Source organism: Phalacrocorax aristotelis, unplaced genomic scaffold, assembly GCF_949628215.1.
Source record: "Phalacrocorax aristotelis unplaced genomic scaffold, bGulAri2.1 scaffold_45, whole genome shotgun sequence".
Lineage (NCBI taxonomy): Eukaryota > Metazoa > Chordata > Aves > Suliformes > Phalacrocoracidae > Phalacrocorax > Phalacrocorax aristotelis.
The window spans coordinates 91,811-104,118 of NW_027441118.1; the positions used below are offsets into that span (position 1 = coordinate 91,811).

Consider the following 12,308-nt stretch of genomic DNA (forward strand, 5'->3'; position numbering starts at 1 on the left):
AGAGCCAGTGCGGGCCCCGGGGCTGATGGGAGGTGACGCTGGGTGGCGAAGGCCCAGGGGGTGGCGGGAGGGACAGCGCAGACCTCGGGGTGTGACAGGACACCGGGCAGTGACAGACCTGGGGGGTGACAGGACACCGGGGCTGCTGGAACCCCCCCCTCCCCTAAGGGCCACTTGGCATTAGGGCAAAGAGGGCGGGGCTGCCACACCCACATGATGCAGGTCTTTCTTCATAATGTGCTGAGCATATGAGGAGACCATGACACTGCGTGCTGCAGTAGACGCCATCCCAGAGCAGGCACCGCCTGGCCCCGACCATGTCCTGTGTCCACTACAAGTTCTTCTCCAGGCTGAACTATGATACGGTCACCTTCAGCGGCCTCCACATCACCCTGCGCGACCTCAAGCGCCAGATCATGGGCCACGAGAAGCTGAAGGCGACCAGGAGCGACCTGCAGATCTCCAACGCCCAGACCAAAGAAGGTGCGTGGGGGCGGCGGGCGCGGGGCCTCGGGGACCAGTGCAGAGCTGCACCCCGGCGGGGAGCTGCATTGCAGGGGGGAGCAGCACCCCAGTAGGGACTTGCACCCCAGCGGGGACCTGCACCACTGTGGAAAGCGACAACCTGCAGGGGACCTGCACCACCTGCCCCGGCGCCCCCAGGGGCCCTGGCACCACCTGCCAGACGGTGGGCTGGCCCAGCTGGTAGGTGACGGTCTGGAGCCGGGCAGGCTCACCGGACACCGGCAGCCCTGGGGCAGAGGGCAGCACACGGGCACTGACCGGTGGCGGCATGGCCGTGGTGGTGAAGCTCATGTCGGACACCTCCGATGCCGTCGGCAGCTGCAGAGGGAACCTCTCTGTTGGGGGAAGCAAAGAGGGGTGGTGGGGTGAGCTACTGGTGGGCAGAGGCCGTTGGGGGGTTACCCAGAGGGCAGGAGCACCACGAGGAGCAGGGGCTGCTGCTGTACCTGCCATGGTGGCAGGTCAGTGTGGGGTTTGTCTGGGGCAAAGAGTGTTCTGGGGTTCTGTCCCCATGGCAATCATTCCACCAGCACCTGCCTCAGCCAGCCCTGGCAGGGTTTCATTTTTCATGCCTGAATGACTGCCCATCTCAATGACTTCCCATCCTGCTGATGGTTTCCTGTCCTCAATGCTCATTTCTCATCCCGGTGAGGGTTTCCCATCCCCACGGTGATTTCTCAGGCCCGTGATGGTTTCCTATCCCAATGGTTTCCCATGCCCACATTTCCCTTCCCAAGCACGATTTTTGCAGGGAGCTGAATTTCCTGCCCAAGGGGAAGGGATGCAGCCAGTACGGGTGGCCCTGCGATGCCAGCGTGTGAGCTGCCCCATCCTGCCCCAGTAGGGGGGGACGGGGCACTTTTGGGGGGTGTTTTTGTGCTTCCCGTCCCTGGAATTCTTACACGTGCATACAGAGTACTGTTCTTTTATAACCTTGCCCGTGCAGGAGTCCTGACAAAATGTTGACCTGATCTTGGAAAGAACAAAGTGGAGCTTGAGTGAAGATGGCCGACTTGCTCAGATTTTTCTGAGCACTCTAACCTTTTACAGTTCCGGGACTGTAACTTTTCATAATGGAGATCTAGTAACAGAAGCAATGCTAACCAAAGCAAAAAGAAAACAGGATTTTAAATATCAGTGGAATATCTACCTATAGAGTCATGTTCTGTATACGTTCTTACAAACTGACTACTGCTTTTTTCTGTACTGATGTTGTTTTCAGAATACACAGATGATGACGCCCTGATTCCGAGGAACTCCTCGGTAATTGTCAGAAGGATCCCTGCTGGAGGAGTTAAAGCTACCAGCAGACCCTCTGTTACGTGAGTATCCGTAAAGCGGTGTAGTCTTTGCTCGGGGGTTCAGTGAGGTCACTGGTTTAATGGATATTAGTTTACCAGTGGCGTTCCAATTGCATCTCCCTTGTTAAAGCGGCTGTTAGTTTTTGTTGTCCTGGGGTAGGTTTCAATGGACCTGTCCCAAAGCAGACTGACCTTTTTAGGCCTGCTGGGACATGGGCTTCAGACTCCAACAACGGTAACTTCTAAGATGATTCTGTTGGGTTTGTTCTTGGGCTTGATTGTTCTGAGACCCGAGTTGTAGATGCTGTTTCCTCCAGGTGGAGAGATGCCTTATGCTACGGGCTTGCTTGTATTGCTTTCAGAGTAAAGACAGATACGCACCGTAGTGTACACTTAGAATTTGTTCCCATCCCAGAGGAGCCCGATTGTCAGTGTTTGTCTATTTCCTGCAGTTGCGGGAGGAGGCAGGATATGGCAGGTACTCTGAGGCCCCAGATCTGGGGTGTATTGGTTGAGATTACAGCTACTCAAATGTGGTCCTGCCTACAGGATTGTTGCGGTCATTTTGGGATTTTGGGGTTTTTTTTAGTTACACTGAATGTGAGAATTTGAGAATGAGAACAGTTTATGTGTATGAATAGATGTCCACATTCACTAGATTATCAGAACAATGTCCTGATGGGCAGGTTTCATAACCTGTTTCACTGCTTGATGTTGGGCACAAGTGCTCTATTTTAAGTTCTGATCACCTTCCTTTCTTTGTCCTTCCAGAAGTCGAACGGAGCCAGTGAGCGGAACACCAAAAGCAGTATGTAAAACCACAGGGTCACACCTTTTTCTACACGCTGCACTGAATTCTGAACAACGTAGCCTTGTATGAAATTTTCCAAACACTAGCTTCATATAATTTCTTCCAGTAAAACATAGCCTATGCTGCAAAGACAATGGATTTGATTCAGCATAGTAAGAACTGCGTAATGCCATCATTTGCACAGTCCTAATGGGACTATTGGTATTTGTGCCCAGTCACGCATTGTATTTCATCCTGAATAGGCGAGGCTATTTCCTGAATGGCTTTGTGTTGTACAGATAAGGTACGATCGTTCTTAGGCGATGTAGGTTCAAGGTTTGCACAACTGGACGTGGTGCCGTGCTCTCCATCTGTCTGTCTACAGCTAGTAACGTGTCTGTTGGCGTAGCTGCTTGTGCGCTTTGTGTTTCTTGCAATAAAAATGCTCCGGAGTGTATTTTTGCCATTTTCACCTTGTATCACTTAGCTTCTGTTTTTACTTGCTTTGCCCAACGGTTTTTGAAAACGTTCATAAAAAACACCGAGAAACCATTGTTGTTAAACTTGGTACTGTTTCTGACTTTGACGTGGGGGTTCAAACAAAAACTGACATACGCCCTACGTTCTGAGGACAGTTCTGGGCAGCTAAACGAGTCCTTTCCGTGCCTTTGAATACCTGGGTATTTGTTCCTGGAACTGTTTAATTGCAGTGATATTGTTTGGGCTCCTCCAAGTACATGAATGTCTTTAATAGATTGCCGTGAATGTAAATATCGTTGCTACACAAAGTGGTATTCTAAAGTTCTGCATTTGCTCTTTCCGCTTTCTCTGATGCAGCAGCTTCATCTAATAGCTTGTCTGCAAATGAAAATACCTGAAACCCAGTGTACAAATTTTGGCGCAAGGTTAGAGCCTGGGGCCTTTGTGGGGCATTTTTCACCAGGTTGGAAAACACTGTCATTCTGCTGCTGAAATATAAATAAGTAACAGAAGGAAATGCTTGACTGGTAACAGCCTGGATTTTGGTTTAGTCTTCTGTTCAGTTTCTTTAGTTCTCTTTAGTTTCTGCTTAGTCTTCCGTTTGAAATGGCAGTTCATACATTGACTGTCGATTCTGGATTTTGGATTATTTGGGGTTTGGGGGTTGTTGGTTGTCGAGTCGTGTCCCCGCCCCTCCCCAGTTCTTCTGCAGTATTGCCTTAGGGTGGCAAACAAGTTTCATGGAGCTGTTGGTGCTAACTGACTGGTTGGAGGGACTGGCAGGAAATACTTCAGTAGAAATCTAAAGGAAACAAAAAAAGACCCAGGGCTGGAGGGCCGTGGAAGATGGCCGTTGGGCAAACGTGCTGAACAGTACATCAGTTACCCTTCCTGACCCATTTGACAAGGTTCCCTCTCTGAGATACTCTGGAGCAACAAGCTGATCTCAAGCGGGTCTGGTTAGTCTAGTTTCTTCTCATTAACCGCATGGGCACTCTTAAGCTGGCGTAGCTTTGGACTTTGCCTTGAGCTAATGCAAATGACACGAGGTCGGAAATGCCTCTTGCAGTCACACTCGGAGCGCATCGTGCAGACTTTCAGACTACGGTAGAGGTTAACTATTGCTATGTTTGGACTGTACAACTTGAATATGTGTTTAATTTTTTGTGAACAGATGGATGACTCCTCTGCATCTGCTTCTCTGTCCCAGCTTATTCAGGTATATGTATATTCTTACCAAATACTTCAAAAAAAAAGTGTTTGCTTCATATTTTTAAATCTTGTACTGTGATCCAGAGCTGTATAACTGTTGTAATGCCAACAATGCTTTACTTTAATTCTTAATAATGTCAAGTATTTATGTTAACTTTAAAATGTGTGTATGCTTTGATCCTCTCCTGTAAAGAGCAGTTGCCACTTTGGGGAGATAGAAGGGGAGAACCTTACCAGCACCAACGTCACGTTGCACTAGTGCTCATCTTCAAGACACAAAGGAGAAGCACTTCAAAGGCCGTTGGCCATTTTTCATACATTTCGTTAGTTCTGCTTTGGGGAGGAGCGCTATTTTTACAGAAGCATGTCACTGGCTGTAAGGGACGGACATTCCAGGGGGTGTGGAGCAGCCAAATTAGAGGCGTGCCTGGAACACGGACAATTGCAGGGCTATTTCTGAATTTCTAGTCCTCAGAGCTGCAGATCCATTCTTTGAACGCTGCACAATTTCATCAGCTGTCGTATAGATACAGTGGGCAACACAATCTGATTTCCTTGAACGCAGACTTTTTGACGCTGTGATTATGTCCCTAGCCGTGTCTAGGAACATACCCATGCGTGTGTGTGGCATGCTGGCGGAGGTCACCTTCTGGAACTCCTGCCACGCTGCGGTTTGCTGTGGAGCTGCTGGCGGTTTTTGCACGGGAATGTGTAACTTTGGCTGGGAAAGCACTAGTCATTGCGCCTTGTGAGAAGGCGTAGTGCTAGCCGATTCAGTGCCTGGGCTTTAAAGTTACAAAGATCAGAGAAGGCAGGGCCTAATGCAGAGGAGCTCGTTCTTTCTTCTGAAAAGAAAGGCTGGAGTTCATTCCCAAGACAGAGAAAGCTCTCCCCACTAGCCGCTTCTTCCCTCTCTCACCACAGACATGAAATTGTGGACACGTGGCAAAAATATCGGAAAAAATAATTCATTTGGAAGGTAGCCACCAGAAGAAACTGGTCTGCATTAGTGCTGTCCCTAAACGTGTCCTTGGTTCTGTAAACTTAGGTGAAGTTTTACTCTAAAATGTGAGAAGCCGTCCAAGAGGAGCACACATTTAAGCTTTTGAGAACATTGAAGTATTTCAGAACAATACAGGAACAACACCTCAGAGCAGCTCAAAACTGTGACTTACTCTACCCTCTTTAGCACAGACTGGCTCAGCATGGAGTCAATGTGTTGTAAAAAGTCCTCTGGTTTATTACTGCTATGTACGAAATGCCATATTTGAACTTTCGCCTATCCCTAGAAATGTTTTGTGGGTTTTGGATGTGTCCTGTACATCTCTTGGGTTCAAGCAAATCAGTCAAGTGTCTGTGAAGTTTTCTGTCACGGTTAATGGAAATGATTTCATAGATGTTGATCTGCATTATGTTACAGTTGAGGAAAAACTGTGTATAGGAAACAACCATTTAATAAAATGCTGAAAGTAGTTGGTTGCTCTTGCGAAGGAATGCACCTAAAAGCAAAGACACGAGTGGCTGATCTGAAGGCTTGGTGCTGGACGGTCCAAAGAATGTACAGTCCCTCCCTTAGACCCTGCTGGTATCTGGACTAGTGTGTAATTAAAACGTTTGAACAAATAGTACTTTAAAAACCAAGAAATCAGCTGGTTTCCTCCATATGAAGATCTAGTTCTGCGTAAGGCTTATATTACAATTTGCATGGTAAAAGGACACGGCCAGCTGGAGAAACCTGCAGGTTTTGCTTACCGTAGTTAGCTCACTTAACACAAAGAAGTTAGCAGGAGCTCTAAAGTGTTTCTAACGTGTGTGTCGACTAACGGCCTGTTACACAGACTGCCAGTCTGGCTGAAGCCAGCGCTTCCGAAGAAGATAAAATAAAAGCGATGATGATACAGTCTTGCCGTGCATATGAGCCAATCAAGTAAGTGTTGATAACGCCAGATCTGTTCCCCAAAGATTACGGAGGAATGCTAGAGATGGTTGCTTTAACAAGAGAGACACATGCACCCCTTTTTCTTTTTTTTCTCCCAAAAAACCTTTTAGTTACATGAAGAACTGCCTGGGTCTGCCTCCACCATCATATACTTGCTTTCGTTGTGGAAAACCTGGCCACTATATAAAGAACTGCCCAACAAACGGGGTAAGGTTGGGGGGCTTCTGGTGTTACTTTGTTTTTGTTTTTTACCTTGGCAGTGAGGTAACAGATACATGAACACGCATATTAAGACGTGTTTCTCTTGGGGTGAAATAGAGAGGTTACGTGGCAAAGTTGCAAAGCCCTTCAAAATTCAAGGGACACCTGCAATTATCAAGGCAAAATTTTCTTTCTTCCAGGCCATCACAACAAACATATCCAGAGATCTTTCTCTGTCAACTTTCATGCATATTTTTCTGTATTTCAATATGACTGGAAATTTATTGTGGGTTTTAACCCTTTCTAAAGACACTTCACAGTTTTTAGTATTTTGTACAAAACCAGGATGTTTCTGTTGGCCCCATCTATTGGATAGCTGCCTGGTGTAATGACACAAGCCTCTGGCTGAGCGTCCCTGCCATTTAACAACAATCACGGAGATGTCGTTTTAAGTGTGGGTCTTGAGGATACGCCTGCATTTCTTTTCCTACCAGGACAAGACTTTTGAGCCTGTTCCCAGAATTAGGAGGAGCACAGGCATTCCAAGGAGTTTCATGGTGGAGGTGAAAGATCCCAACACAAAGGGTGCTATGCTGACCAGCACGGGAAAATATGCCATACCAATTATTAATGCGTAAGTATGGGACTAACGGGACTGACCCAGGAGCGAAGGAGAGGAACCGTGCGTCAATGTCTGGGCGGCAGTGCAGCCGAGTGGGCCAGCACCTCTAGTTACGGGGGAGGAAGCACTGGCATTGCATCTTAACCTTAACACCTGTGATACTTTCTAATCCCAAGGCCCTAAAATAGGACGCTCCTCCTGTTCATGCCCCTGGAAGCTGGTTAAACTTGTGGCGTGCTAAGAATCAGTATTTCTGCAAAAGGTTTCCGAGGTGTTTGCAGTGGAGTCGTTCTCTTTGAAAGCGCATTTTGCTTCTGTCTGATGCTGCAAAGGCTCCTTGCAAAAGTTAACAAATGGCTGTGGGAGTGAGGTTTCCTCCCCCTCTGACTTTTATCACCTCCCCTGTGTGAAAGAGGCTGCAGTTTTCCTGTTGCTGTAAACTAAGAAAATACTACTGTGTGCTGCCAAGAGCGGCTGCTCTGAAATGCACTCGGTGGCACTTCTGGTGTTCTGCCATGGACCTCCTTTTGTAGAAGCTCTAACATAGACTTCTTCCATTTCCAAAACTTAATTACTCGGAGACTGACTTGATCCTCAGCCTGCCATTTACTTTTACCCTCTGGCAACGGAGAGGTGGGATTCATTTCACACGATTTCTAGCTGTCAAAAAATTATTTGCCTAGTCTGAGCTGATTTCTCCATTGACCCAAGGAATGGGAGAGGTCTGCAGCAGGAAAATTGTTCCCCCTCCCTCTTCTCATCCTGTGGCTGTAGAAAAGGAGTTTCAACTAGCAGCCTACGTTTTAGAAGGCTAATGTGGCGTGAGAAGAATTCCATCTGTTCTCTTCCCCTGAGAAAAGCCAAAGCTTGGAAAAGTTCTCCTTGACCCACCTTTAACTTTTTGCTCTCTCCTTCCCCACCCTCCTCCAGGGAAGCTTATGCCAGAGGAAAGAAGGAAAAGCCTCCCTTTTTACCGGAAGAGCCGGCCTCCTCCTCCCCCTCCGATGAGCCTATTCCAGATGAGCTCTTGTGTCCCCTTTGTAAAGATATAATGACCGACGCAGCTGTTATTCCCTGCTGTGGAAACAGTTATTGTGACGAATGTAAGTGTGACCCCATGGCTGTTAATTCAAAACATCACCTCTGATCCTCTGAAAGCAGAAACAGGAGATCAGGAAATTACTTTGTCACCGGCTCTGTGTAGTACTTAAGTCCAGCCTGAATAGGAAAGGACTCTTCTCCTATAAAGGGCAAAAGAAAGGCCGAAAGCTTTTTCCTCCTTTTTATGTATCTCGTTAAATTCTCTTCGCACGTGGAAGGACGAGTATGAGAAGAGGGCGTAACTGCGCAGGTGATGACACTATTAGATAGCGAATGCATTTCGTTTGTCCACAGCCCTTTCCCTCATACAAAATCACAGAGCCAACGCTGGTGACTTCCTGTGGTCTGCAGCAATCGGGTAGTTGGGCATTTAATGCACATTCTCCTCCACGGGAGAGTTGGCTGAAACCTTCAGAACTCAAACCTGCTAACGGGTTTTTGAGGTCTCTTTTATTCACTAGCCCCAAGGTTGGTGACTTCTCACTGTACTAGAGAGTGGAAAAAAGGTGAGTCAAGACATCAAGACACCGCCTACTCCACACCTCCAGATGTTACAGGAGTGAAACATCAGAGCTGTACCGTTATTGGCTGCATACCAGAAGATTATTAGGCTACTGAACTTGAGCTTCATGTTCCCAATTCAAGATCATCTTCACCCATTAATCATATACATGGCTTTATAACTGATGAGAACCCCAAAAAATGTCCTTAGTTTGGCTAAAATCTATTTTGATGACTCTAATTGCACACAGGTATTAGAACAGCGTTACTGGATTCTGAGGATCATACCTGCCCAACGTGTCATCAGACCGATGTTTCTCCTGATGCTTTAGCTGCCAACAAGATCCTACGCCAGGTAACGTGATGGCTTTTCCGTGAACTGCTTGTGAGAGAAGTCTATTCCTGAAAGGCTGAAAGGGAAGAAAACATGAATCGGCAGCTCCTGAAGCAGGGCTCAATTGAACAAGGCTAAATTTATTTACTCCTCCAATGCATGATCCCTTGTTACAGAAGCTTACAACTCCTTAGAGACAGTCTGGCAAATTCAGGTCACAGTTTTAACATGATTGCCTCCCTTTCAAATTCGGTGTTGACACTGAAGTGCTTTAAATACAGACACCCTGAGTTACCAGTCATTAATGCCGGCGCTTAATGCGATGTGTTCCTACCCCTGCCTGCTGATTTATTTTAGGATTGATAGCATTTACAGGAATAGGCGAGTGATGTTCCTCTGTGGAGCCTTTTGTTTGTGTGCCTCCTGAAGTTTCCTATCCCCTTTTTGTCCATGTTTTTCTGCCTCTAGGCTGTGAACAACTTCGAAAATGGAACTGGCTACCCTCGGCAGCAGCAGCCGCAGCAGCCGCCACCGCCACCACCTCCACCACCACTCCTGACTGTCGTGCCTCCCGCCGCGCTGGTGACGGCCGCTAACCTTTCTAAACCTTCCTCTCAGCCAATCAGCGGGTTGTTGGAGGAGAAGGTTAGTTTGATTTCAGCATAGGCACTGATCCTTGTCTTTTAGTAGAGCTTCGTTTCCAACTGTTTCCAACCATTTTTTGCCAAGGGCCGTCAGGTTCCTCTGCTAAGACAAGCAGCACTGCCGAGTCGTCTGGGCCCCCAAGGACAATCAATACCCACAACGGGTAAGTAACGCTAACTTTAGAATGCCTTTAAAAGTCTTACCTTCAGATAAACTGAATGGGATTTTTTTCTTTTTCCCTCCCCACTGCAACAGGTCATCCAGTGAGAGCCACTACAATTCGCTCAGCAGGTGGCGGATCAGGCTGGGAACTGTAAGTGTCCCACAGAAATTCAATGCATTACTACCGGTAACTGTACTACTACTACTGGTTAAAGGAGGCTGTAACACGTAACTCCTGCAACAGCTGATTTGCAATGAATAAGTACGCACAGGTAGTTGTGGAGAACACAAGCGGTAATTAATTTTGAAATGGCTTACTTTGAATTGCCTTTAACAAAGGGATCTGTGCTTGCACTAAGATTATTTAAAATAAAACATCAGCAAAGGACTGACAAGGGGACTGCCAAAAACCAACACTTTCTGGGGAAACCGTAATGACATACGAAAATTAAATATAATTATAGGATCAAGTGGAAAGCCAGGCTAGAAACTTGGATGCAGAAACTCTACATGCTAACAAGTTCTTCAATTTGCAATAGCATCATTACATAAACACATGGAGAGAGGATAAAAAAAAAACCAAACCAAACCAAACAAAGCAAACCAAATTTGAGAGGAAAAAAGTTGGGGAGTGTGACCCTCTTTTCTTTCTTTTTCTGTGTGGTTTTTTTTCAGGTCCAAGTCTCCCTGCAGCGCTTCATCTTACTGTAGAAGTTCGTATACCTACACCAAGTCAAGATCCAGTTCTTCCCCCACTCACTCCTACTCTCGATCATTCAGTCGTTCCCAGTCTCGTTCCTCCCCGCGATCGCCGCCACATCCAAGAAGAGGCAAAGGGAAGAGTCGTAACTATCGCTCCAGGTCAAGGTCACGCGGCTCTCACCATTCAAGGCTAAGGTCACCCCCGCACAGAAGATACCACTCACGGTCAAGGTCTCCGGTATTTAGGGGCCAGTCTCCAACTAAACGGACTCTACCTCAAGGGGAAGGAGAAAGGGAGTGTTTTAACAGGTCCAGAGAGGTTCCACCATATGATAGGAAAGCTTACGAGGGCAGATCCCGTGACTTTAGGGATCCATTTGAAAAGGAAAGATATAGAGAATGGCGAGGGAACTCTAGACACCGGAGTGAGAAGTTTTACAAGGGCTATGCTGTTGGCTGTCAACCTCCACCTCCACAAAACAGAGAGAACTTTTCTCCAGGTAGGTTTGGTCCACCTGGCACCAGACGAGAGAATTTGCCATGTGCTCAGGGACGTAGGCAGGATTATCCTGGTGGGCAGAGGCACAGAAACCATAATACAGCTGGAAATTGCCCTGAAAAACCATGTGGAAGAGAGAGCCGTGGCATCAAAGATCCTGAAACATCAGAAAAGAAAGAGGTGGAAAAACCACTGGGAGACAAGAAAGGCAATAAAGATAAAAAGCACCGGAATGAAGGATTTCCAAATGCTGAGTTGTTGGAAGGTGCGAGAAAACCAAGAGAGGCAGCTGCAGCAGAAGGTGTTACAGCGGAGTCTGTCTTCATGCTCCCAAGCAGAGACGATGCCACCCCTGTGAGAAATGAGCCTATGGAAACAGAGTCTAGTGCTTTCAGACTGGGGTCTGAAAAGGAGGAAGAAGAGAAGGATAAGCCAAAAGCAAAGACTGACAAGGCCAAGCGGAAAGTAGAAGTGGCTCTTCCTCCTAAGACGGACAATACAGTAAAACCAGCTGCAGGTTCCAACGAGAAGGTGGACACGGGTCGTGACAAATCTCCTCGACTGGAACCTCCTGCGAAAAAGGCAAAGGAGGACTAGCCAAAGTCAGGCAGCATTAAAACACCTTCCTCTTGAAAGGATGAGGGTGTTTTGATGCTGTCCTGCAGCGAGTAGTTGCTACTTGGGGAGGATAGAAGGGGAGTGCCTTATCAGCCAAGATAGAGCCGTTTCTGGAATACGGGCAATTGCGTGGCTGTTGTTCTCTTTGTTTACTCGCACCTGTATAAACACAAATCGCATGTTCATCAATAAAGTTAACACTCTTTTAGCCTCGTGTGTTCCCTGGCATGTCTGTGTTACATTTCTAACTAGCGCCTTACCATGAGCTAACAGAGATGTCTCAAAAATGATTAGGAAAAAAGAAAAGTAATACTCCTGGAGTAGGAGGGGAGACTCAGTGTTAGTTAGAACTAATTAAAGTCAATGAAAGACAAAGCACAGCCATTCCCTTCTTGTTTGCTCTGACTGTACCTGCTTTGGGTTGTGGGTAGGCATAGGCAGGGTGGAAGCCTTGCATCTCTCTTGACGAGTCCTCTCTCTCTCCTTCTGCCCATCATGAAAGCAGAATGCACATTAACTATGCACACTAACAGGCGTATAAAGAAAAGCTAGGGCCCTGGGGCCATTGCCACTGCCTAATTCTCTTACTATCCCGTTATTTACCGATTTATGTTCTGGAATTCCTAAATTTGGTACTAGAGCAAACCTTACACAACTCATACTCTTTGGGGGGGAA

General features: G+C 47.0%; 1 protein-coding gene across 1 annotated transcript; it reads left to right on the forward strand.

Annotated features, from left to right (window-relative positions):
• Positions 1 to 317: 317 nt before the first annotated feature.
• LOC142050891 (E3 ubiquitin-protein ligase RBBP6-like) lies at positions 318 to 11,611 on the forward strand. Its single transcript, XM_075080106.1, has 12 exons — positions 318 to 483; positions 1,748 to 1,847; positions 2,598 to 2,634; positions 4,271 to 4,315; positions 6,147 to 6,235; positions 6,358 to 6,454; positions 6,943 to 7,082; positions 8,001 to 8,173; positions 8,924 to 9,027; positions 9,475 to 9,651; positions 9,907 to 9,914; positions 10,489 to 11,611. The coding sequence occupies exons 1-12, from the start codon at positions 318 to 320 to the stop codon at positions 11,609 to 11,611; spliced, it is 2,259 nt and encodes a 752-aa protein (XP_074936207.1).
• Positions 11,612 to 12,308: the final 697 nt, after the last annotated feature.